Raw genomic sequence first — 25,266 nt, forward strand, 5'->3', positions numbered from 1 at the left:
GAAAAGCTTTTAAGAAAAAAAAAAGAAGGAAAAGTAAGCAAGGAGATCATTCACATAAAAACCCAAAATTGGTAGTCTAACAAAACTTGAATATTAGATCAATAACATATAAAAATTAATTAAAACATAATGTACTTATATACAAAATTTAATGAATAGTTGTTGACTGATTAAATTAAATAAATATATAAAAACTTAATTATTGTATGTAAGTTATTTGTTTAACAAATTTTACCAGTTTACTTGTTTTAATTTGTATAACTATTTTCATCATGGTACAAACAGTTAAAAAAATTAATGGCAAAAAGAATTGAAAATTATATTTATGTTACAAATAATGGTGTGGGGAAATGTCTGAAAAATAATTCATAAGACAACTTTAGTAATAAATATTATCGGTTTATAATCAAAAAAGGAAAAAAGAATATAATTTTGTATCTTAGCCATTCATGCATGTTTTGTTCTCTTTTATTTGGCCATTGTGTCCAATCACCAGATTTTGTTGTCAAAATTTACCCAAAAAAACTCTCCAGATCCTGCATATAATAATCCCGTTACCCAAAACAAGAAAGGAAGAACCTTGGTTTTCCATTTTAAAGCAGAAAATAAAAGACTGTAGCTTTATTTTATTGGATTGGTTTCCTTCAAAGTCGATTTGGAATCTTTTCTTTTGTTCTCGATGTCATAATTAGTATTTTCTTTACTTCTTATATTGTGCTAATCTTTGATTGCCCAGTTTTACATTTTCTTGCTGTCACCCAATAATCATTTTCAAAAACCCCAAACACAGCAACCTTAATCTAGGCTGTCTTGACTCCCTTGCTTTTGTCTTTTTATTTCTTTCTCTTGTCTCTGCAGCTCCGGAGATTGTGTTGGGTGGCTTCTTCAAAGCAAAAAAACCAAAAAAAACAAAAAAAATCAACAAAATCAGATACCCACGAACAAAATATGAGGTAATATCATTGGACACAAAGGGGCAAAGGGTCTTCCTTCCTTATGCCCAGTTGATATTTCAAAATATTTCTGTTGTTACTTCTGTACTTGTGTTTGTATTAATCCTTTACAAGCCATTGAAGAGTAACCCTTTTTTATTGTAAGATTGAAAGGTAAGGAAAGAAATTCAAACTTTCATGGCAGGATGGTCACTTTTAACCAATGGGTCTGCTTTAGATTGTGTAGGAACTGTAAATAACTGTCAAAGTAATGGTTGTCACCTAGATGCTGATCCTGTTACAAAGAATGGTGTTGAAGTCTTTGGTGATCGTAAGGATAGACTAAGATGCCTGTTTGATCTGGTTCTTTCTGGTTATCTAAAAGAGGTTGCTTGTAAGGGTTTTGTTAGACGTATGCCTGCAATGCTTGGAAACGATGGGCACTCACTAGATTTGCTCAAGCTTTTCCTTGTAGTTAGGGAGATTGGAGGTACGAGTTCGTGTCGCAAAAAGGGTTATGGGCTTTTGTGGTGAAAGAATTAGGGTTGGATCTTGAGGTTTCAGCTTCGGTTAAATTGATATATGCCAAGTATTTGGACGAGCTGGAAAAATGGTTGAGAGATAGTTTTGTAGATAGAAACGGGGAGGGTGCAGGTGGTGGAAAATTTAGGTTCTTGTCATTGGAGCAAGAGGAGGAGTTTAGGGGCTTGTTTACAAATGGGGTTGATCAGAAAGTGGTGGTAAACAGAGTGGCTCTATCGGAATATATAAAGAATGACAAGTGCATTGCCAAGGATTCCAAGAAGAATGGCTTGAAGATTTCCGATGCCAACAGTAGATATAGATTGCACAATGGAGGTGAGGAAGTGTTTAGTGATAATGACGAAAAAGTATGTAGAAATGATCTTGGGGTGCTGGATCCACCTCTTGTTAGGAAAGAATTTAGTACCCGTAAGAGAAAAAGAGAATCTTTAGCAGGAATGCTGAATTGGGTAACCCAGGTTGCAAAATGTCATGATGATCCCTCAGTTTGGGCAATAGCAGAGCCATCTAAGTGGAAAGACCATGGAGGCAATGAATTCTGGATACAAGCCATCAGGGCACGTGAAGCTGTAAGGCAGAAAAGGGACGATCATTCAGTCACTGAACAGTCTTTCTTGCGGGTAAAAATATTGTCATCTGTTAAATAGAGTTGTGAAATAAAATAAAATAAGTTTTTCGTCACTATGTTGTTGAAAGAATCCGAAATTTCCTGTTCCATCTGCAATTTTCATCATACAATTTTGGTAGAGCATCATTAGACCAACTTGGGTGGTATGAACTTGACTTGGCTGTTTCAAACATTGATCAATATAGATAGGAGTTTTTAAGACCAAAATCTTCAAAGTAAGTGAATTCTCAATATTTGAAACCTTTTGTTATCAAGGAAGAAGTTTGTAATGTGGATCTTACTCACACTACTGGTTCACATGGTAAATTGGGTTAGTTGTCAATTTTAAAGGCATATTGTTGTTTAAATTTGCAGAATAATCAAAAGATGCATCCATCCATGTATGAGGATGACTTCCTTAGTCACCATTTAGCAGAGAGGTCCAGATGCAGTGAGAAGCTTCCTACCACACAATCTTGTTCATGCTCTTGTTGCAGTTCTGATTCATCATTGCTGAAAAACTCAATGTGTCACCACAAGACAGAGTCTGAATGTGGCCTTAAGGAGCAATCCCCTGTAACTATTGACTCATCATCCTTGGATATGACTGCAGAGCCGTCAGGGGATGATTCTTTGAGAAGACAAGTGTCCGTGGTCTCCGCTTTCAAGCAGAAGTCCCTGAATGGACTGTATGGTTTCTGATACCGACTCTAAATGGCTAGGCACCCAGGATTGGCCCTTAAAAGGTGTTGAACATGGTCCCTTGGCTGTAAAGGATCCAATTGGTAGGGGAAGAGTGGATTCATGTAGCTGTCCGATTCCAGGCTCTGTTGAATGTATTAGACTACATATTGCTGAGAAGAGGATGAAACTGAAGCTCGAACTTGGTTCAGTGTTCTACCGTTGGAGATTTGGTGGGATGGGTGAAGAAGTCTCACTCCGGTGGACGGCTGAAGAAGAAAATAGATTCAAATATATGGTCCAATTAGAACCACCATCACTAAATGCATTCTGGCCTGGCGCATCCAAGTTTTTTCCCAAGAAGAGTAAGCAAGAGTTGGTAAGCTATTACTTCAATGTTTTTCTTATCCGGCGTAGAAGTTATCAGAATCGTGTGACTCCTAAGAGCATTGATAGTGATGATGATGAATCAGAGTTTGGATGCATAAGTGACGGTTTTGGAAGTGGTGCCGTAAAGGTTCCTGGCTCAAATATGCTGACATGTTCTCAAAATAATCAGTGCATTGACTGGGAATAGGATGAAGAGTTATTACATTGAACCACTGTTTGAATCAATAGTTGAATTTTACAATTTTCATTTTTCCTTTGTTTTTGTATTTACCATACAGCATCAATCAGGTCCCTCAAAATCTCCATGGGATAGGGTAACGAAACCAATGGTGCAGTTTTGAAATGTGCCGGGGTGGAATTTGGACCTGGATTGGTTCATTGACTCTGGTCAAAGAATTTACCAAATGTGCTAATGTACAGTACCTGTTTCAGAAGCTTTGTAATTTGCTCTTGCATCCCCGAATACAGTTATATTATTTCAAGTACCAACCCTGGGCAGAGGAATATGGAAGCGGGGAGTGAAAGATGCAGCTTCTGCTTCTCCAATTTTAACTTTCATTTTTCTTTTAAATGTTCACTTTACATGGCACTTGCCCTAATGAATTCATTCATTTGTATTTCAAGGTTGCATGAGTAGATCTCTTCTCCCAGCTATGCTGCTGCATTTATGTTTAATTGGCCTGCAGTTTTGGTTGAAAATCATACCAAACAGTTTCTGCTCCTGAATTCTCCTTTGTATGTAGTTATAATATTCTTTTGTAGACTAACATTGAAAACCAAATCTATACCAATTATAGCATTTCCACCTTTATTACTGAACCTTTGTTTCTAGGTGAAAACTATACCTGTAGAGGGCTTGCTCTGGAAGTTCATCTGAGTATATCATAAGGTGAAACTTAATAGGTGCAGAAGTGAGAACCCTTATTCCAGTCCAACTATGCGTGCAAGTTTCTGAAACAGACATGACCATTCAATTAGCTTTTCCAAGTACACTCTTTATCAGGGTTGATCCTAAAGGAATAACAGGACATATAACTTCCATGTCTCATCCCATGTCACCTTTTTCCTTGGTCGGAAAGTGGAAAAGTAGAGAAAGTTGGTAATACTCCACGATATAAAGAAAATCCTTCTTGAGAACAAAAGAAGGCTAAGTAAAGAACTTGCATGATTCACTGGCTTGTCTTTCTGTGGCATGAATATAAGAAATGCCATTTTCTTTTTCCTACTGTTTTCGGATAAACTATTGCAGTAAAGAAGTGTGAAAGCAAGAGGAAAAGAAACAAATAAATTAAAAGGGCGAGACGTACATGGCAGGCAGTCGGTGGAGTTGCAGCTCGACGGAAGGATATCCACAGATTACAAGGAGGTAGCGTGCTGAGAGGGATCAGCAGGTGATAATAAATAATCAAAACAATGAAATATGCTAAAATGATAATAATAATAATTTCTCTGAACTGTTTAGATGGCGGCAACTGAGGCAAGCAACAGATTACAAAAAAAAAAAAAGAGAGAGAAGGTAATAAGTACTGGCAATATTGAATCTTGGTGCTGCAATCGATAATGTTTCTTTCTTTCCTGCATCATCTTAATCTTAATCTTAATTAATAATTCATGAATAATTAGTTAATACCCCCAAGCTAACAAGTTCTTGGATATTCCCCATAATTTATCAAGAATGCATGTTCATAACCCAATCTGAAGCTCTAAAACCATTTGTCCAATAATCATAACAAACAAATGAATGTAACAAGACATAGAGGAGATAACAGTCTAAAGTGAGAGACATGGTGGGTGTGTTTAAACAACAGGAGGTTTGAATACACATGTTTCAATTCCAAGTCCACATCCTACTTTACTTCACTCTTTTTGTAACCAAACCGTGTGTAGTGTCTGACAAGCAATAATGGAGAATTAGCTGGAGGCCGCCCTTCTTCAAATAAGATCTCCTGATCATTCCCCTTTTTTTTTTGGGCGGTTCAAATGGCTTTGGCAGGCCATAACCCTTTTTTTCCCTCTCTTTTAGAAGGATTTTGTCCAAGATTTGCATCAAAGGCATATTGCTTTTGTCAAAGGAAACAGCGGTATAAACAAAATCGTAACATTGTATTTCTTCCATTACATTAAGACAACAAGTGATGGTCTGATTCCATAGTAATTGGATTTTTCAGGGTTTTAATCTTGTTTTGTGTCGTTTATTGTATTTGGGTAATTTTTTGTAAATCACTTCTTAATAACGAAATTATTATAGTTACCTTTTAAGAAAAAAAATAGACACTTTAATTAAATTTATATTTACAGTTCATATTTATTGTTAAATATTTTCGATCATAATTTTAATAAATTAATATTAATATCAATTTTTTCGTGAACAAAATATCGAAACATCACAATGTAAAATCAATGTAATTCCATTCTATGATCGAAACTTAATTGTCAATCATAGTCTTCTTTGAAGCTTCACTTTCTATTTTTAGATAACAATATTTTGCAACTAATTTTGCCATCCATCCATCCTTTAAAATTTTGCATTGTCCCATCAAACGGTTGCTGTTTACTTTGATATTCCACATCAGGGCTTTTTTAATTAATTTTTACTTTTATTTTATGTTATGCTGACCTAGTTGTTTACTAAGTAATAGAGTTTAGATTCTCTGTAATTTGCCACATAAAACAAAAACATCTTCATTTATTTATTTTTCTTAATTAAGCAAGAAGATTAATGTGGAACCACCTTACATATTTATAGATATTGAACAAGTACAATACACACAAAATACAACTAAGAAAATAATAATAATTAATAATAATATCATACCATTTAAAGTTAAAAATCTAAGCCAAATTTACAGTCTTTGCATGGTAAAAATGAGTAAGTTACTGGGTTTGGAATAGAAATTACTGCGGTGAGTGCACATGTCTATATAAACTCCTGGATTCACTCATTGATGTCCGAACTACTTTTGGGGTTGCTTTTCTTTGTGAAGGCATTTCTCTTCTCTTTTTCCTCTCTCCAAAAACCCATACAGAAGGAAGAAAAAAAGAAAAAGAAAAAGCAAAAAAAAAAAAAAAATGTCTTCTCCAAGCAAACGCCGAGAGATGGACTTGATGAAACTGTAAATTTGCTTTTTTGTTTCTGGGAAAAATTATTTATCTTTATCTTTGTTTTTGTAAAATTTGATTTTTATTTTATTTTTTTTGGGTTTTTGGTTGGATTGATTTTCACTAGGATGATGAGTGACTACAAGGTGGAGATGATCAATGATGGCATGCAAGAATTTTATGTTGAATTCAATGGACCAAAAGAAAGTAAAAATCCCTTCTTTACCCTCTTCTTCTTCGGCTTTTTCATTCATTTCTATGATCTGTCTCTTTACTTCTGCTCAAAATGAAAATTTCTTTTATGCTCCCTTTCTGGGTTTTTTTAGTTCTTTTCGAAAGTTCATTTTTTTTCCCTTGGAAGTATGTTGACCATGTGCTAATTGTGATTGAGTTTTCTCTTTTGATGATTTTGATTCTTGAAGATTAATATCTATATTTGTTCTTGTTGGCCAAATCAATCTAAAGTGGAATCTATTTTAATAATTTGTTCTTATCTGAGCTCCACTTTTTTTATTTGTTGTTTATTTAGTTCATTGAATTTTCTGAATGAGGATAGGCTTTCTTGGTAGATTTTGCTTCTGGGTATTTTTAGACAAGAACCTGGACAGTATGGTTGTTTTCTTTTTCTCACAGATAATCTTATATGGAATATGACAGGTCCTTATCATGGAGGTGTGTGGAAGATAAGGGTGGAGCTCCCAGATGCTTATCCTTATAAATCACCATCAATTGGTTTTGTAAACAAGATCTACCACCCAAATGTTGATGAAATGTAAGTTTGTGGATGTTGAAAAATTCTAAATTTCACTGCGTTAGCTTTGTCTTAGTGTGTTAACTTGTATGAGGTAATTTAGAAAGAGTAATTGGTTTACTTATAAATGCTGTATTACTATTAATTAAAATAACTTTGGACTCTGAGTTTCAGGTCTGGCTCAGTTTGTTTGGATGTCATCAATCAGACTTGGAGCCCCATGTTTGGTAAACCTAGCACATTGTTTGTTTTCCTCACTCTTTCTTGTTTTAAAGTTGCTGCTGTTACTTTTGGAATTTGATAATCAATTCAAATTGTTGTTTTTCCCCTAATGTTGAATTTCAGATCTGGTAAATGTGTTTGAAGTGTTCCTTCCTCAACTCCTTTTGTATCCCAACCCATCAGATCCATTGAATGGAGAAGCCGCTGCTCTTATGATGCGCGATCGTACTGCCTATGAACAAAGAGTGAAAGGTAGCATTTCTGCATAAGCTTTAATATTCTATGTATGTGTTGCTTTTCTCTTAAGAATGCCCAGTTCAAAAGTTAAGGTATTTATTTGAATTTCTTGCTTTTCTAAAGCCAATTAAGTGAATGTCAGAAAGTGTGAGCTTACAATAAGTTTTCTTGACCACCAATTTTTTGAAAGCAATTACATGAGATCATAAATCTCAGGTGTAAGGAGCATGAAATCGTTTATATAATGTTTGTAGTCCTCGATGTTTGAAAATTGCTTGCCCAATACAAACATTTCTTTGTTCTGCATTCAGAACTTTTACTTATTTGTGTTTCTAGCCATTTGCACCATTTTTTTTTTCTGTCCATACCATTTGAGGGGGATATTTGTGGATCATTTGCTTTTCTTTTCAATTTTTGATATCCTTGCTATAAGACCTGCAAATTCTGTTTCTATTTGGTGTTTTTTTTGTATGTCATTTGGCAATTTCACTTTAGAATAGTCATGTATATTGAAATCAAGTGGAATATTTTTACTCATTTGTGACCATATGAAAATTTTTTACTGCATCATTTACTCTTTGATTCTTTTTAACATGTCTTGAGTGTTTCAGAAATCATTCCTTGTTTGTAATTTCATCTACTGCTTGAGGAAGACTTTATTGTGAGTTTCTTTGCAGAGGTGTTATTGTACGACGCAGATAACATAGAGTACTAAAGTTACTGTAAATTTAATTTTAGTGGCAACTATAAGACGACTTGGGAGGATTCAATCCAACATTAATTCAACTTATCAGTTAAGGAGAATTACACCTTAAGGGCTTGGAGATATCTAGTTTATCCTGTTGCAATCTTATAAACTGTTTGACCAATACTTGAAAGAGAACTGAATCCAAAGCTTGTTATCTATTGTCATGGCAGTCCTTTGACTGTAATTTGGCTACTGTTTTGATGTGGGATTAGAGAGTATGGTAGAGTTCAGAAGTTTTTGTGTCTGTCGTTAGAAAGGGGAGGTTGCAGCTTTAAAAGAATGCCATTTTCAGTCAAAATACAATAAATAGTAGCTGGCAGTAGACCCACTTGATCTATTTGTTGTGGCTATACCATCTCACCTACTTTCTCAGTTCTTTAATATGTTTTCCTTAAAAGGTTATCAATTCAGCTCACTTGTAATAAGTTGTGGCATACCAATTTTATCATCCATGACAAGATGCAAAGAGGTTTAGGGGCATTGCAATTATTGTTCTTTCAAAGTGTGATCTGCAATTTTGCTTCTGCAGCGACGTGATTCCTTTTCCTCCTTTGAATGTCGTTTTAAGGATGCAATCATTGCAATGCTTAAGACATTTTCCATTTCGCAGAATATTGTGAGAAATATGCCAAGCCAGAAGATGTTGGAGCAGTGCCAGAGGAGAGGTCCAGTGATGAAGAGCTGAGTGAAGATGAATATGCTGCCTCCGATGATGAGGAAATTGCTGGAAAACCTGATCCTTAGGCACATAATATGCCTCCCTAGAAAAAATTGTCTGTGTTGTACATGATATTCAGCTCCAGGAAAATTTGAACTCGCCAAAACTGGGGGTATATGGAAAAATTCCTGCCCCTCTGTCTTTATTTTCCATGGATGTTGTGTAAATTAACCAACTGTTGTTTAATATTTCAAATATTCATCCACTATTGGAGACTAAGAAGCTGTTTGCTTAATCGTGTGCGTGCATGCATGAATTGAAATTTACACCTGCGAATGTCCTTGTCGACACTTGCATTAACACCTTGATTGAGGTGATCTTTGAAATCTTCTCACGTTTTCCTGCTGCAGCAGCCTACCAAAAGCTTATCTGACTGCACATTGCATCGTACTTAGAATTCAACCCTGTGATGGCTGCCAAGGGAATTCATATCCCCCACGTCTTTCTTTACGTACGTGAGGGTGAAAACCACTAGCGTGGCATCTGATTGCTATACAAGTGTTGATTAGTTAGGTCAATCTGATTTTGCGAGTCATTAGGCAGTTTGAGAACCAGACTTTGACATATATTCTTCTTGTGAGCTTTTGATGAGACTGGCAAATGGTTGGTGGTAGGTAAGAAACTATGTCCCTGCATTTGTTTGCATGTGGGTCTTTACAATATTTATCTTTTCACATATCATTCTACCTTCCTAATGCTTACACTTAAGATGGTAATGTATAAGAAAATATTCAGTACATAGATGAAATAAAGTAATAAATTTTATAAAGAGGGTTTACCCAATTGGCATGGTGGCCCCTATAGCTCAGTGGTAGAGCGTCAGTCTTGTAAACTGAAGGTCCGTAGTTCGATCCTGCGTGGGGGCATAATTTTTGTTTTAAATGATTAACAGAATCTTTGATGGATCTTTATTCTTCTCAAACTCACTTTCTGACAAAAGTGGGCTCAGTTCAGAATCTGTACAAATGCATGAAAGTAGTAACACCACACACCAATACTGACAAAACACACTCCTCTTGGCCCTTACACTGCGCTCCTTTCAATCATTGCATCCCCAACCTGCCAATTTCCTGAAAAGGAAAGCCCAACTCCTTTCCTTTCTCCTTCTCCATCCCCATCTCCCCCTTTTTTCTGTTTCCTCAAGTTTTTCTATATATATATAATATCAACTCTTCTTTATTAAATAATATATAAATTAGATGTGAATATTTAATTCATTAATTAGTGAATGATTACTATTTAATAAATAAATTTCTCTATTGTTTTAAAAAAAATTATGAACCATCTCAATACAAAACCCAACAATCTAAGCCCAATAAGAACACCTCGATGTGCTGTCGATCGCATTTTTGGGCCCAAAGTTCAAACCCATTAAAAAGGATCGTTTATCGAGAGAGGAACAGCCATGTTTTCTTTTCATCAAATCTTAAAAACCCCAAAATGAAAATCGACAGCGACAGATCCTCTTAATTAAAAAATATTCTAGTAGTACTTGTCCCCTGTTCACCAATAAGAGAATTACACGTATATTTTTAACTATCATAATTATTATTTTTGAAACCAGAAAATAAATATCTTGTGTGTGGGTCACCGTTTTTTTGGTTCTATCCGACGTTTTTCAGTTCCAGAAAGCCTCTGTTTTCCTCTTCATCTGATCATCAAATAGGTAAAATCATTGCAATCTATTTCCCTCAAAATTTAATACAAGTCTACTTTTTAAAGCATGTATTCCCCAGAAACTATCCTTATTTTATTATTTATTTACATTTTTTTCTTGAATTTTCTTGTCCATAATATTGTTTTATCCATATATCCTTTTTTTTATATATATATAAGAACCCTCCCCTGTCGTGTGTCTCTGTTTCAGTGCTCTGTTTTCCTCTTGTGGGTTATCACTGATTTAGGGTTTTTTGCCATTTCTGGGTATCTAATCTTTCATTTTATTCAAAGTAGAAACTCTTTTGATTATTTTATCTCATAGTGAAACAGTGTAGTTTATAAAATATAGGGGGTATTGTTGATTTTGAATGGCTCGGTTGATTCTTCCTTGCAAAAGTTCGTGTTTGGCAAGGACCAGTCTTTTGGGTTTGATCTCTTCTGCTCCTGTGATTATCCAATCCCCATTTCTTCTTTAAGAATACGTCTTTGTTTGCTTATATGGATTCCAGTTGTTTGCCGTCGAAAGTCTTGGTTTTGAATTCATTATAACGTGTTAAATTGCATTTGGATTGGTATTTTTGTGGGTCGCTTATAGGAGATTGTATACATTTTACTGTTTCTTTACACCTTTGCTTCTGATTATGCAATTATGCATGCACATACGTGCATACATAGACTATTTCTGGCAAGTTGAAGGGTGATTGTGAAATGCTAATTTTGGTAGGATGGATTGTTTCTAGAATCTTTCTACCTGACTGTTTGCTTATTTTGCAGCTTCAGGCTAAAAGTAGTGTTAGTTCCTTTCGAAGTTCACCGAAGAATATCTCTTGGTATAGGTGCTTCTCTGCTTTAGAGGTGTGCGCATTTTCTTAATTCTCTAATATAGAGTGTACATTGGTCCCTTTTTTTTGGAATGATAATTTTTTATCTTGGCATTATGCATTTGTAGCTTGAAATTATCTTTCTTAATCCTTTGTGTTTTTTTTTTTTTTTGGTTTAGGCCACTGGTAGAAGGAATTACTGGTTTCCGCATTCTTCACCATATGTAAGTTGCTATGCTTTGTATTTAACCGTTTTGGCTCTATTCTATTGAGTATTGACACATATTTACATGCAGGCATATATATGAAGGCCTGTAATTAGTACATACTATTGTCAAGGTTTACATGGATGTCTCTTTCATGGATTATGATGTTGTCTTTTATGGTTGCTTATGTCCTTTTATGGATTTGGCTAAATTGTTTCAGAGGGCAAGGCAAGCTAGCAGAAGGCTGCTTTGTTCAGTTGCGACAGAACCTCTACCTAAGCAAGTTGAAGAATCCAAAATGGACGCTCCTAAAGAAATCTTTCTGAAGGACTACAAGTCTCCTGATTACTACTTTGATACGGTATATATTGCAATTAATTAAATTGGAGTATGCATCAGCTAGGATTCTGAAACCTTTTATGTGGCTTTGGCTTGTGCTTCCTCTTCCTTATGAAAATGGCATTTCAGGTGGATTTGAAATTTTCACTGGGTGAGGAGAAAACAATTGTTGCTTCAAAAATAACTGTGTTCCCCAGGGTTGAAGGTATTGTTATCATTATTCTTTGCCTCTAATACATGACACCATCATTATTGGACCATGTCTCTGATTTTGACGCTGCTGGCACAAAGTATTGTTCTTTCTAAGGGGTAATTCACATCTGGGCTCTGCATTATTCTTCCATGGGAATCCAGTGCTCAAGTTTTATGTTAGAAAATTCCTTCTTGTCATTATTCTTTTATTGTATGCTAATGTACCTTGTAGAGCAGGTTCTTCTTCTCCATTGGTTCTGGATGGGGTGGATCTAAAGCTAATATCGATCAAGGTCAATGGCAAGGAACTGAAGGTATACCATATATTGTAACTTTCTCAAAGTAGCCTTGGTGCCATAATTACTGAATGTGATTCTGAAGCTATAATGTTTTAACGTGATATGTAAGCTGTACTGTTTTTATTATCTTTTGTGTTGGAAATTTGGTTTTGGTTTCTCAGTGATTTACTGCAATATGTTTATTTTGTCATTTGCAGGAGGGAGATTATTACTTAGACCTGCGCCATTTGATACTTCCATCAGCACCAAGTGGTAAATTCACTTTGGAAATTGATACTGAGATACAACCTCAGAAGAACACATCATTAGAGGTGAAACATTATTTATTATTTTGGTTCCATAATGTACAATATTTTTCCCTAACAACCATGTTATAAATTTATTTTTCTTACTCTAGGGGCTTTACAAGTCATCTGGGAATTTCTGTACACAATGTGAAGCAGAGGGTTTCCGAAAAATTACATTTTATCAGGTTAAGATATTGAAACATATATTGGCTTTAAGTATTTTCATTTTGATGTAAGAATCTGTTTTATACCTCATTGACATGTTTAATTTGCTAACAGGACCGTCCTGATATAATGGCAAAATACACATGCCGTATTGAAGCTGATAAGTCATTGTACCCAGTACTGTTATCTAATGGAAATCTCATAGAGCAAGGAGCCTTAGAGGCAAGCTTCACTTATTATGGCAGTCTCTTTTTGGTTGATTGTTAATGTTTTTCATTGTTTGTTTTTCTGGATCCATTGCAGGGTGGCAAGCATTATGCTGTATGGGAGGATCCCTTTAAGAAGCCATGTTACTTGTTTGCCTTAGTAGCTGGCCAATTGGAGAGCAGAGATGACATATTTGTTACCCGCTCTGGCCGACAAGTGTCGCTAAGGATCTGGACCCCAGCACAAGATGTACCCAAGACTGCACATGCCATGTATTCACTTAAAGCAGCTATGAAGTGGGATGAAGATGTGAGTCTTTATATCCTTAGATGGTTTTTGTTGTGCTATTGAGATTATTTCATTTGTATATTTCTAAATCTTATTATTTCATAGGTTTTTGGTCTTGAGTATGACCTGGATCTCTTCAATATTGTTGCTGTTCCTGATTTTAACATGTAAGATGCATTCTTTCTTTGATAGAAATCAAACATTTGATATACATGTTCTATCCGTTACTTCGTTCCTGGTTTATTTTATGGTGTTTATATCTGTCAATACCAATACTTTTTGTTCTTTTTCTGATGTAGGGGAGCCATGGAAAACAAGAGTCTGAATGTATGTCTTCTGGCTTATCTAGTCATCTATATCAAATATTTTACTGTTCCATCTTGTTGAAAATATGTTTCTATTGTGCATCTTAGATTTTCAATTCAAAGCTTGTTTTGGCTTCTCCGGAAACTGCTTCAGATGCTGATTATGCTGCAATTTTGGGTGTTATTGGTCATGAGGTTTGTTTTGGATATCAATAGAAAATGCCTTGTCACACATTTGTTTTAGATGTATCTTATATGATTTTACTTGATTTTATTTCTTTCTGTCATGCAGTATTTTCACAACTGGACTGGCAACAGGTTGGTTGATATCCCATTTAAGCTTATTGTTTATTCTAGAATTACATTCTTTGTTGTTGTTCCTTTCTGTTTTGTGATTTGTTTTTTGAGTACCGTTCTGTCTTAGATGTGTTCTTGATCATTGGCATAATGTTTAACATCTATGTTTTAATTTTGTTTTGCAGAGTTACATGCCGAGACTGGTTCCAGCTCAGCTTGAAGGAGGGTCTCACTGTTTTCCGTGATCAGGTATGATGCTTCAGTTGCCAAGGGGGTAAATGTAGCCTAATTGCAGCATGCTTGTGTTTATGGTTGTAAGTAATCTTGTGTTGTTGGTAGGAATTTTCATCTGACATGGGAAGCCGTACAGTAAAGCGGATTGCTGATGTTTCAAAGCTTCGAAATTATCAATTCCCACAGGTTCTTTATGTTTCTTGCATGACTTGATATTGACCTCATATCCGGTTATATGAGCAATTACATTGCAACTACTCTAAAAATCTACAAACATATCCTTAGTATGTGACATACTTGAGTGCTGACTTACCTCTGTTTCCCAATTGTTCAGGATGCTGGTCCCATGGCTCATCCTGTTAGGCCTCATTCTTATATTAAGGTCTTAAAATGTCTCCTTTATTATTGGCCTTTTCTTTGAGTTCTCACGTTCACTTTAGCTCTCAAAAGTTTTTGCTTCTAAGCTGTGTTAACTTGTTCCCCCTTTTTCCTTTTGACAGATGGACAACTTCTACACAGGCAAGTTTTTGTTGTATCTAATAGAAATGTGTAAATGGGTTCATGGATCACTTTCCTCTCATTATATTTAAATTTGACATCCTTTTTTAATGTGTGAGTGTTTGGTTTTGTTGCATGATCTTGTTGTATATGATTCTGATACTGTGTTCCCAACAACTGCAGTGACGGTAAGGCCTAGCAACTTGCATTCGTGTCTTTTTCTATTTTGTTTTGGTTTTTCTTTGACAAGTCCTCTAATTTTCCCGGTGTTTTTCTTGGTCTTTTTGTTTTCTTTTTCACAGGTTTATGAAAAGGTTTGAATATCTTTCCAAGAATCTCGCTTGTTTACATATGTTTGTGGGCAAGAACTATATTAACACATCAATAATTTATCGTTATAATTTAACTTACCAGGGAGCTGAAGTCGTGAGGATGTACAAAACACTCCTGGGGACCCAAGGGTTCCGAAAGGTAAAATTTTAAGCATGTTTATGAGTCTGACTTAAGTGTATATGTGAAGTTGCATATCTTGGAAAATTTTGTTGATATGACTTGCTCATTTTTCAGGGCATGGATCTTTACTTTGAAAGACATGATGGTCAAGCAGTAACTTGTGAAGACTTTTTTGCTGCCATGCGAGATGCAAATGATGCTGATTTTGCTAATTTCTTGCTTTGGTATGGATCAGTTATCTCTTCATTCTAGTTACTATGTCTATCTGCTAGTTTTGATGCTTATGCTTTTGAAACTCTCAGGTATTCACAAGCTGGGACTCCAGTAGTAAAAGTTACTTCATCCTACAATGCCGATGCTCATACTTTTTCTTTAAAGTTTAGGTATACAAACTGTAAATTTTGTTGCTAGAATGATCAATGTTTTTGGCTGAAAGACTTTGCTGCTGACTCAATTTGGCATTTTCACAGCCAAGTGGTCCCCCCAACTCCAGGACAGCCTGTTAAAGAACCTACATTCATTCCCGTGGCAGTTGGTCTACTGGACTCAAGTGGAAAGGACATGCATCTATCCTCTGTGTATCATGATGGGACACTGCAGTCTGTTGCAAGCAACAATCAGCCAGTCTTCAGTACTGTTCTTCGCGTAACTAAGGTAAGTTGAGAATCTTCCTGTGCTCCATTTTCTTATCTCTAAGAGACTTTTATTGTGGAGGAGGAAAAGGCACTGAACTTGCACCTTCCTTTGGATGTCTGAACACCTCCTGGAAAGCGAAAGACCATGACTAGAGAAGCAAACTGTTGCCAAGCTGACATATTGACATGTAGGCAGCTAGTGTCTGTCACATATTCTTATGTTTTCTGATTTTCATTTGTTGTTGGTGTGGAGCAGAAAGAAGAAGAATTTGTGTTCTCTGATATATTCGAGCGGCCAATTCCATCACTATTGCGAGGTTATAGTGCTCCTATCCGTCTTGAATCTGATCTCTCTGACAGTGATCTATTTTTCCTACTTGCACATGATTCGGATGAGTTCAATCGGTTTGTCTTTCTTGAAGCATGAATACTTTAATCTAATAATTGAGGAATATATGAGATTTGTTCACTTGATGATTTTTTATTTTAGCTGGGAGGCTGGACAGTTGTTGGCCAGGAAGCTCATGCTCAGCTTGGTTGCTGATTTCCAACAAAACAAACCATTGTCCCTGAATCCCAAATTTGTTGAAGGTCTTAGAAGCATACTTTGTGATACAAGCTTGGATAAGGTAATGATGATAGTTCTCTTGCTGGAAAATATGAGATCCTCATTGTTTTAATTTTCCCCCCATGTTTGAATGAAGAGTGGGTGTTGTGCAATTTATAGAAATGAACTCAAATTCATTTTTAACTGCCTTTTGTTATCCAGGAATTTATTGCAAAAGCAATAACTCTCCCTGGTGAAGGGGAGATTATGGATATGATGGAAGTTGCTGATCCTGATGCTGTTCATGCTGTTCGAACCTTCATTAGGAAGGAACTTGCATCACAACTGAAATCAGAGTTTCTAAGCACAGTATGCCATATGCAGTCGACTTATATAAACAAATCTTTATTTCTTTCCTTTTATGAATACCTGTTTTGCAATGGACTTATTTTTTTTGCGCTTTTTCTTTTCCTTCTTGGCACTCTAACAGGTTCAGAACAATAGAAGCTCAGAAGTGTATGTATTTAACCATCCTAACATGGCCCGGCGTGCTCTCAAGAATACTGCTCTTGGTTTGTATTGCTTGAATTGTATATTTGCTAGATTTGTATAGTAAAGTTTCCATCATCTAACTGCCTTACATTTCCTATTTCCAGCATATCTTGCATCCCTTGAAGATCTCAAGATGACAGAGCTTGCACTGCATGAGTATAATACTGCCACAAATATGACAGAACAGTTTGCAGCTTTGGCAGCCATTGCCCAGAAGCCTGGTAAGACTCGTGATGATGTTTTGGCTGACTTCTATAGCAAGTGGCATCATGATTTCCTGGTAAATATCCAACTCAACTTCCCTTTACCTTCCAGAATCTAGTTTGAACTTCTCCCACTTGGATAACCTCATTTTTGCTTCTTTGTTAGGTTGTAAACAAATGGTTTGCGCTTCAAGCCATGTCTGACATTCCTGGTAATGTTGAGAATGTTCGCAACCTTTTAAATCATCCAGCCTTTGACTTGCGTAATCCAAACAAGGCAAGTGATCTTTCTCTTTCTCATGCATGGCACATGCCTAAACATATGATAGTGCCTTTTCTCTTCAGCTTAAATTTGAGCATTGCAATGAATGTGGGTTATTTTGTGAATATAGGTATACTCCCTCATTGGTGGATTTTGTGGATCTCCTGTGAATTTCCATACCAAGGATGGTTCAGGCTACAAGTTCTTGGGTGAAATAGTAGTACAACTTGACAAGCTAAATCCTCAGGTATGTTAATAAACCCAGTCTCTCTCCCTCTGTTCTTTTGTGTGAAACACGAAATACTGTTGTCCTCTTGTCGGATTACTTCTCTTCTGGATGGGATTGTCACTTTCTCTTGCTGTTCTTCAGTAACTTTTTTCCTCTCTATCTGTTGCAGGTGGCCTCCCGCATGGTGTCAGCCTTCTCAAGATGGAGGCGTTTTGACGAAAGCAGGCAAAAACTTGCCAAGGTAATAAACATCATAACTTAGAGGATAAACTACAAAATGATTCATTTCCTTGTTCTATGCTGGATTAGAATACTAAAAACTTGCATGATGTTTTGCAGGCACAACTGGAGATGATCATGTCTGCCAATGGATTATCAGAGAACGTATATGAGATTGCCTCAAAGAGCTTAGCTGCGTAAATGCCTCAATAATATGTCTTTCAATGCATTTTAATTATGATATAGCACCGTATTAGAATAATGTGCTATACCATGGGACTTGTTTTCTTTATTCCGGTGACTGGAGTTGAACAAAGACCCATAGATTTTGAATAGAAACTGCCTTAATTATGATCCAAACTATGTACCTGCCTTTGTTCACATGTTGGATTATTCCCGAAATTTAGTTGGATTTAGTGGGATCTGACAAAAAATTCCCAAGGCAAAATTGAATCAAATCCATTGTAATGGTAATAACTATTGTGGGTCAAATTCTGCCTGCTTCACGCCGGAGAACCAGAGGAGCATAGGCCCATAACCGACTAGGAAAATGTCTGTTCCGCACAGCGGTCAATTCTCACGTGTAAACCCATGCTGAAACTACGTGAAGACACGTCACTTCTTTCCTGTCGTCTATATTTAATTTAATTTAATTTACTTCAATTACCACCACGGAGATCGGTATGAATCCCAACGGGTACCAAATTCTTCCTATTCCGAAATTAACAATTAGGTAGACAAGCATAAACTCAAAAACCTTCTCTTGTACCCTTTTTTCCCTCTCAATAATAGTATTAAGGTAATAATTATTTTTGCGTGGGGTTTGGAATTTTTCTTTTTTCAATTTTTTTTTAAAAAAAGAAATTATGTTACTATGTAAAATGCCATATTTTGCGTCAAAAATGTCGAAACATGTGCATTTCTAAGGAGGGCTAAGCCCTAGTCATAGCATCTACGGTGAACCACGTGCAAGCACAAGCCACCGTGCGATGCGAAGACTATTGCCGGTGGCCTACAAAATCATGGAGGTCAACGCCAACGACCCTAACGATTTAAGATTTGCAGCAGTACCCCCGTGGATCGGGGTCCCACTTTTGTTCACCTAAAATTTTTTTCCTTTTTCTTAAATTCTACCATCCAATAGCCATCGCCTGGTTTGCTCACATGCCGAATCACACGTGTCGACCATTTAGCCAACAAATAATGTATTGAAGGGTTCAAAATCCACTTCCTTTCTTTTACGTATTCACCTTCCTTCTCTTCACTTTCCTGCAAGTCTTTTTCTCTTTGCCTAAGTTAGGTCTCGGGTCTTGTCTTCATCGTCATCAGCTCTTGGACTTTAAATAAATATTTTTCTTAGTAGTTAACATATTTGAAGATCTTCGATTTGTCTATTACTAATTTTTGAATTTTCGATTGGAGATAATATTGAAATTCATCCTTTTTTTCAAAATACTTGCATTATTTAGAGGAAATTTTAATTTCAAAATATGTGAATATATTTACATATTTATTAGTAACACGTTCGAAAGCTTTGATCATATATTATTATTATTATTTTATTATTTTATAATAATAAATTATAATATGATACGTTTAATTTTATATGTTAAAATGTAAAAAATAAATTTATTTAAATTTAAATGGTAATCATATTTACATTTAAATGTCTCTTTTAAGAATGTGTAAATACTTATTTCTTTGATAGGTGAGATAAGTATCTTGTTTAAACTGTTTATGTATATATGATGTATTAGTATCGTATAATTAATCTATGTAATTTAAATTTTTAAATGATGACTTTTATTAGGTAAAATTATTGAAAATTCTTGTGAAAAGATTTCTACACCGAATTACGTGATAATCTAGTTCCATACTTATATCTAGAACGCAACGACCTCTTTTCCTTTTGAAAAAGCTCCTCAAATCTGCCTACCATGAAAGATAAATAGAAAAGAGAGAATGATTGTGAGACAGTAAAAAAGATTAAGAGAGATACTTGCCTTTGTTTGACCTAAAAGGTTGACTTGAAGGGTCCAATAATAATAATTGGGAAATGACAAAATGAGCAACTTAAATGAGAGGACTTTGCAATCATGCTTACGTATATCATGATCCTGCAGATTTTCTGCTTGGTCAAAAGTATGCCATTGCTTTTTTAGCACAAACCATTGATTCATTCTTACCTTATATTTCTTTATCCAGGCTTAATCCTTGTTTAAATTTGCCTAATCTCTATCAAGCTTTTAGTGACTCATGATCATTTGATTTGCACCTTAATTAATCAAACACTAATTACATTACATATCCCCAAGAGCACTTTCAAATAAGCCGCTTTAATCATTTTTCCTTTTCCCCCCAGAATCATTCACCGGCCACACCATGTGGGGGCTCTGTTTCTCTGCAAATGGCCTGACCATGAACCCAGACAAAACTATGCCTAAAGCTCAAGGCTTTATTGTGTGAAACATCTAGGTTTTTTCACCATTCCGGGGCCCGAGTGGGAAGCTTTGGATGATTAGGCTTTTTAGCATAAAGATGTAACTCAACAATATATAAAGTAAAGCCCTTTATCAATGAAAAGGAAATTAAAGCTACCCATAAAGGTGTAAAGATCCCCATAGCCTCATAGTGTGAAAAGTTTAATACTAGTATAGAGTGAAAATCATACATGTAAAGTGTCAAAGCTAGCTAGTTCTTACAACCAAAAGGCACTTTTCCTGCTGTCCAGATTAAAAAGAATGAAGGAAAGGGCATGAACTTTCAGGCATGGATTTCACAAAGATTAAAAGAAAGGGTAGGTAGCTACTACCTAGCTAAGCTAGGTAAGCATACACATAGTGAAAAAAAATATATCATATGCAAAGAGTCAAAATAAGATTAAAAAAAAGGTAGTCTTTGCAATATTGTGAAGGAAATCATGAGATGAGACCTTGTCGGCATAAACTTCACAAAGATCAAAGAAGAGGGTATAAGTTGTATGTAATAAATTCAACTTGTCAAACTATCAACTATACATGGTCAAAGAAACATTAAAAAGTTTTAATCTCTTTTTGCCCTTAAAAAAGGGATAAATCATTAGACTCTTAAAAAGAAATTGGAATCATTATTATCCTTAACTAATCTCAAAAGAAGGTTAAAACGGAATAACTCTTTGAGTTAATTTCTGTGAAAGAAAGGGTTAAACAAAAGGAATAGGTTGAAGGCGAGAAGAAGAGAAGGGAAGAGGGGCAAGTGAGAAAGGTGGGACAGACAGTGGGAGTTAGTTGGAGTGGCGGGTAAAGGGGGAGAATTTCAGAGGAGGAGAAATGGGACCCGCCAGACCCCACCTTCCCTTTTTTCTTTTTCTTCTTCCCTAATCATATATTTTCGTATTTTCACGTATGCAGTGTGGGGTGTGCGCACGAGATCGAAAAGCCATCACGAAGTGGATGCGCACACGTGCACACCTTGGACAAAAACCTTTCTTAGTTTTCTCCCTCCCACTAAACAAAACGCTAAGTGGATTAATTAATTTATTATGTTTCGTTTCGGGATGTTAGTAGTTGTCCCTTTCATTTGACTAATCTACCCTCTTTCCCTTGTTTCAAGGGTATACATATTTATGCAAGAAAATGAGAAGGGCAAATAAGTAAAAAGGATGTAATAATCTGAGGTGCCTATAGACATTAGGCTAAAGTCGGGGGTTCTTCGATAAACTCAGAGAAATCAAGTCATTGCCGTGTTTGACCTCGAGAGCGTTTGCTTATACACATATTTCACACAATATTAATATTCGCAACCCAAAAAAAAAAAAGAAAATGAAAAATGAATTTCTTATAAACAATAATTAACAAATATAAAGGGGAGATTTAGATTTAAGAATTTAAAGATTTGATTTTTCTTTCTGTGTTTTTCATCTCTGATTTCTTCATCGATAAATCACAGCTTCCTTGCTTCTCTGTTTCTTTCTCTTTCTCTCGATTTTTTTTTCTCGAGGAAATTTGACATTTTCAGAGGGAAGAAAGTTTTGAGCTGTTTGTTTCGCGAGAAAAACGAAAAAAAAAAAAGGAGTAGAGATGAGAGGTGCAAATGGAGAATCCAGAGCTATGAATAACACTTTGGAGACCATACATGCTGCGGCTAACGCGATCGCTTCAGCTGAGAATCGTGTTCCACAAGCTACGGTTCAGGTGAGATTTTAATTTTCTTTATGTATTTTTCCGTGCTGTGTTTCATTTAGTTTCTCTATTTGTTTTGTTTGCTGTGATTGTTTTGATTGAATTTAATTTCATTCGGTTGAGTTTCGGAAATGTTTTTAAGCTACTCTGGTATTCATTTGTGATCTGTTTTTTGCATGGTTTTTCTTTTTTTGTTCTTTGACTATGTTATGGTGATTGACTAAGCTTTTATCTTTAATCAAGTTTGGGATTTTTTTTGTCTGGCTTAAGAAAATATTAAGTTGAATCGTTTTGATTTTAGGCATGGATTTATTGAAAGTTGACTTGTTCCAGAATCAAGAGTCTGACTGTAGCTTGTGCATAAATTTAGAAGTCGAAGGTTTCTCTTCTTTTATAAGTTTTTTTTTTTTTCGTACTTCAAGTTCGATACATTCAAGGTTATTAGCTGTAGAACTTGTCTATTCAGGGATCTAAGGATACTCTGTGCTGATGAAACAGTGTTTATTACTAGTATATGCAGTTTCTCCAATATAGTTAGTGAAAATCTTTTAATCCTTTTGGTTTCTAATTTATCCAGAAAACTCAGGTGATCTTCTTCACCTCTTATTTCTACTTTTACTTTCATTTGGCAAAAGTCCCTAGATCAGAACTAAGAAAACAAATGAAAAGTAAAGCAGAGTTGATATTATACTATTTGGGATTCAGATATAGTTGTTAATTGGACAAGGTTGTCTTTGAATTTGTTTATATCATGCTCTGTTGGCCAGGATGAGGAAAGAGTTAATTAGAAGGTTTCAAATGTGTTGAGATTTCGGAAAACTAGAAACTTCAGTACATCCTATTTGGCTGGCTAAGATCAGCTTAATTCCATTTTCGACATCCAATGGATAATCATTGGTTCTGAAAATGAAACTGCTTGTCTGTAGATGTGATTGCCCTTGTTCTGGAGGTCTAGTTGAAGAATTGCCATTTTATAATCACTGAGGAAAACCTTTGCAAATACTTAAACAAGCAGTGGGAAGTGCTTCTGCTCCTTGGGCTTGGCTTAGATGGTAAAAGGGGGGCGATACAGTTGTAGTATCTTCTAGGTTAAGAGCTTTCCAATAGAAAAAAGAGCAGCATGCCTATACTCTTTCTGCCAAGGAGTTGGAAGTGCCCTTGTAGCATAAGGTCCAATAAGTTTTGAGCATATATGCTGCTTTAATATGTTTCAATACTTGATAGCTTTGGTAAAGCTTCAATGAGGAAGTGTTGTTTCATTGGTGTAATATGCCTTTTATGTCTTTTTAGGACACAAGTTTTCAATTAATTAATTTTATAGTCGGTTTTTTTATTTGTTTTGGCTACAAACGAATGTGGTGTAATTTCCTATAGTTATTCATTTATTTAAAATTTTTGTGACATTCAGCAGAGAAGATGGGGGGGCTGCTGGAGCATATATTGGTGTTTTGGATCTTACAAACAAAAAAAGCGAATTGGGCCTGCTGTTCATACTTCTGAAATGAGTGCTTCTGGTGCTAATGTGCCTGCTGCTGAAAATCCAACCCAAGCACCTGCCATTGCACTTCCCTTTGTTGCACCACCCTCCTCTCCTGCATCTTTCCTTCCATCTGAACCCCCCTCTGCTACGCAGTCTCCAGCTGGTTTTGTGTCTCTCACCTCTATTTCTGCTAGTATGTACTCTCCAGGGCCTGCTTCAATTTTCGCAATTGGCCCTTATGCTCATGAAACTCAGTTAGTTTCACCACCTGTTTTCTCAACCTTCACCACTGAACCTTCAACCGCTCCCTTTACTCCTCCTCCTGAGTCAGTGCATTTGACTACACCTTCCTCACCTGAGGTGCCATTTGCTCAGTTGCTTGGTCCCAACCTCCAGTATGGAGAGAATGTACAAAGATTCCCAATATCCCACTATGAATTTCAGTCTTATCAGCTTCATCCTGGAAGCCCTGTTGGCCAACTGATCTCACCAAACTCAGGCATCTCAGGTTCTGGCACCTCATCTCCTTTCCGTGATGGTGAATTTGCTACTAGTCTACACTTTCCTGAGTTCCGAATGGGTGACCCTCCCAAGCTCTTGAACCTTGATAAGCATTCCAGCTGTGAATGGGGATCACATCATGGTTCTGGCACTTTAACCCCAGATGCTACGAGGTCCACACCTCGGAATGGTTTTCTTTTGGATCATCAGATCTCTGAGATCACATTGCATCCACATTTGAAGAATACAGAAGTCCAAAATGAACAAGTTGCCCATAATCATAGAGTTTCATTCGAGTTAACTACTGAAGAAGTTGTAAGAAGTTTGGAAACGGAGACAGCAACACCATCAGAAGCTGTGTCAGGATCTCTACAGATTGAAGCAACAAGAGAGAGAGAACATGATACTAAGGTGGTTGATGATTATGAATGTCGCGTTGGTGAAACATCCAATGAAAGACCAGAGAAGGCTCCAGCAGATAGGGAAGAGAAACCACAGCACCATAAGCATCAATCCATCACTCTTGGCTCAGCGAAAGAATTCAATTTTGACAATGTTGATGGAGGTGATGCCGATAAGCCTATTCTTACTTCTGATTGGTGGGCCAATGAGAAGGTAGCTGGAAAGGGTGGTGGTGTCCCCGGGAATTGGTCCTTTTTCCCCATGATGCAGCCAGGGGTAAGCTAACTGGTATGCATCTCCGTAGAGGTCTTCCGATTTCCATATATCATTTTAGGAATTTAGGTGTGCCTTCGGGGTATCAAAAAATTTGGTAACAGCGACAGAGTGCAATTATTCAATCAAAACTATACATGATATTAGGGTTTTGACTCAGATGGCATATTGCATGACTTGCAATGCATGAAGGCTGTTTTTGAGTCCTTCGTGACTAAAAAACAGGGTCTGATAGGAAACTTTCTCTTGTTTCAATATGTATTATATTTCTCTAATGTAGGCAGATAGATATCATAACAGTCTTTCTGATTTGTGTCCTCATATGTAAAATATTAATGATAGAATAGTGGAAGACAATAATAAAAATAAAAAATAATAATAATAATAGTGAAATAGCCGGGCAAATTGGCAAAGACCCTATTCTTGCGATTATGGTACTTAAAAGATGTTATGCTGTCGTAATGGGAAAGTTGGTGTTAGTTTTAAATTAATGTAAGGTGATATCTAGACAATTGATGCTATTCTACCATGTAAGCATTGCTTGGATTCACTCTGATGGATGATTGAGGCAGACTGATGTAGAGATTGATCCACAAAAAAAAGGAATTACAGACTATTGTTATTT

General features: G+C 36.0%; 4 protein-coding genes and 1 non-coding gene across 6 annotated transcripts; all 5 read left to right on the forward strand.

The window, feature by feature from the left end:
* The first annotated feature begins 437 nt into the window (after positions 1 to 437).
* LOC110427643 (ARID/BRIGHT DNA-binding, ELM2 domain and myb-like DNA-binding domain-containing protein) lies at positions 438 to 3,936 on the forward strand. Its single transcript, XM_021443190.2, is given in 5 exon segments — positions 438 to 1,425; positions 1,428 to 2,095; positions 2,458 to 2,731; positions 2,734 to 2,769; positions 2,772 to 3,936. Coding segments are annotated over 5 exon segments (1,842 nt in total). The 5' UTR covers positions 438 to 1,130; the 3' UTR covers positions 3,341 to 3,936.
* Positions 3,937 to 6,110: 2,174 nt separating this feature from the next.
* LOC110411279 (ubiquitin-conjugating enzyme E2 5-like) lies at positions 6,111 to 9,163 on the forward strand. The gene is made up of 6 exons (XM_021421363.1): positions 6,111 to 6,266; positions 6,380 to 6,459; positions 6,910 to 7,024; positions 7,178 to 7,230; positions 7,349 to 7,477; positions 8,821 to 9,163. Exons 1-6 carry the CDS (start codon positions 6,223 to 6,225, stop codon positions 8,952 to 8,954), a joined length of 555 nt encoding a protein of 184 aa, XP_021277038.1. The 5' UTR covers positions 6,111 to 6,222; the 3' UTR covers positions 8,955 to 9,163.
* A 559-nt stretch (positions 9,164 to 9,722) lies between these two features.
* TRNAT-UGU (transfer RNA threonine (anticodon UGU)) lies at positions 9,723 to 9,794 on the forward strand. The gene has a single exon. It is a non-coding gene; the product is annotated as a tRNA-Thr (tRNA).
* A 928-nt stretch (positions 9,795 to 10,722) lies between these two features.
* On the forward strand, positions 10,723 to 18,188 carry LOC110413854 (Peptidase M1 family protein). The gene is made up of 33 exons (XM_021424867.2): positions 10,723 to 11,033; positions 11,362 to 11,442; positions 11,588 to 11,632; positions 11,835 to 11,975; positions 12,083 to 12,158; positions 12,383 to 12,459; positions 12,642 to 12,755; positions 12,842 to 12,916; positions 13,011 to 13,118; positions 13,200 to 13,412; positions 13,497 to 13,558; positions 13,691 to 13,718; positions 13,805 to 13,891; positions 13,989 to 14,014; positions 14,179 to 14,242; positions 14,333 to 14,413; positions 14,562 to 14,609; positions 14,728 to 14,746; positions 14,909 to 14,913; positions 15,028 to 15,039; positions 15,140 to 15,196; positions 15,293 to 15,402; positions 15,481 to 15,561; positions 15,649 to 15,832; positions 16,070 to 16,218; positions 16,304 to 16,442; positions 16,583 to 16,729; positions 16,851 to 16,932; positions 17,017 to 17,192; positions 17,282 to 17,392; positions 17,508 to 17,624; positions 17,776 to 17,847; positions 17,946 to 18,188. Exons 1-33 carry the CDS (start codon positions 10,956 to 10,958, stop codon positions 18,024 to 18,026), a joined length of 2,946 nt encoding a protein of 981 aa, XP_021280542.1. The 5' UTR covers positions 10,723 to 10,955; the 3' UTR covers positions 18,027 to 18,188.
* Positions 18,189 to 21,532: 3,344 nt separating this feature from the next.
* Positions 21,533 to 25,242, forward strand: LOC110410793 (hydroxyproline-rich glycoprotein family protein). 2 transcript variants are annotated; one of them, XM_021420675.2, is made up of 2 exons: positions 21,533 to 21,997; positions 23,397 to 25,242. In XM_021420675.2, exons 1-2 carry the CDS (start codon positions 21,884 to 21,886, stop codon positions 24,651 to 24,653), a joined length of 1,371 nt encoding a protein of 456 aa, XP_021276350.1. In that variant the 5' UTR covers positions 21,533 to 21,883; the 3' UTR covers positions 24,654 to 25,242. The 2 variants fall into 2 exon arrangements, with proteins under 2 accessions (XP_021276350.1, XP_021276341.1); XM_021420666.2 differs by having other exon boundaries at positions 23,394 to 25,236.
* Positions 25,243 to 25,266: the final 24 nt, after the last annotated feature.

Source organism: Theobroma umbraticum, unplaced genomic scaffold (genome assembly GCF_002168275.2).
Source record: "Theobroma umbraticum cultivar Fairchild unplaced genomic scaffold, ASM216827v3 scaffold_30.0, whole genome shotgun sequence".
In the NCBI taxonomy this organism is placed as follows: domain Eukaryota; kingdom Viridiplantae; phylum Streptophyta; class Magnoliopsida; order Malvales; family Malvaceae; genus Theobroma; species Theobroma umbraticum.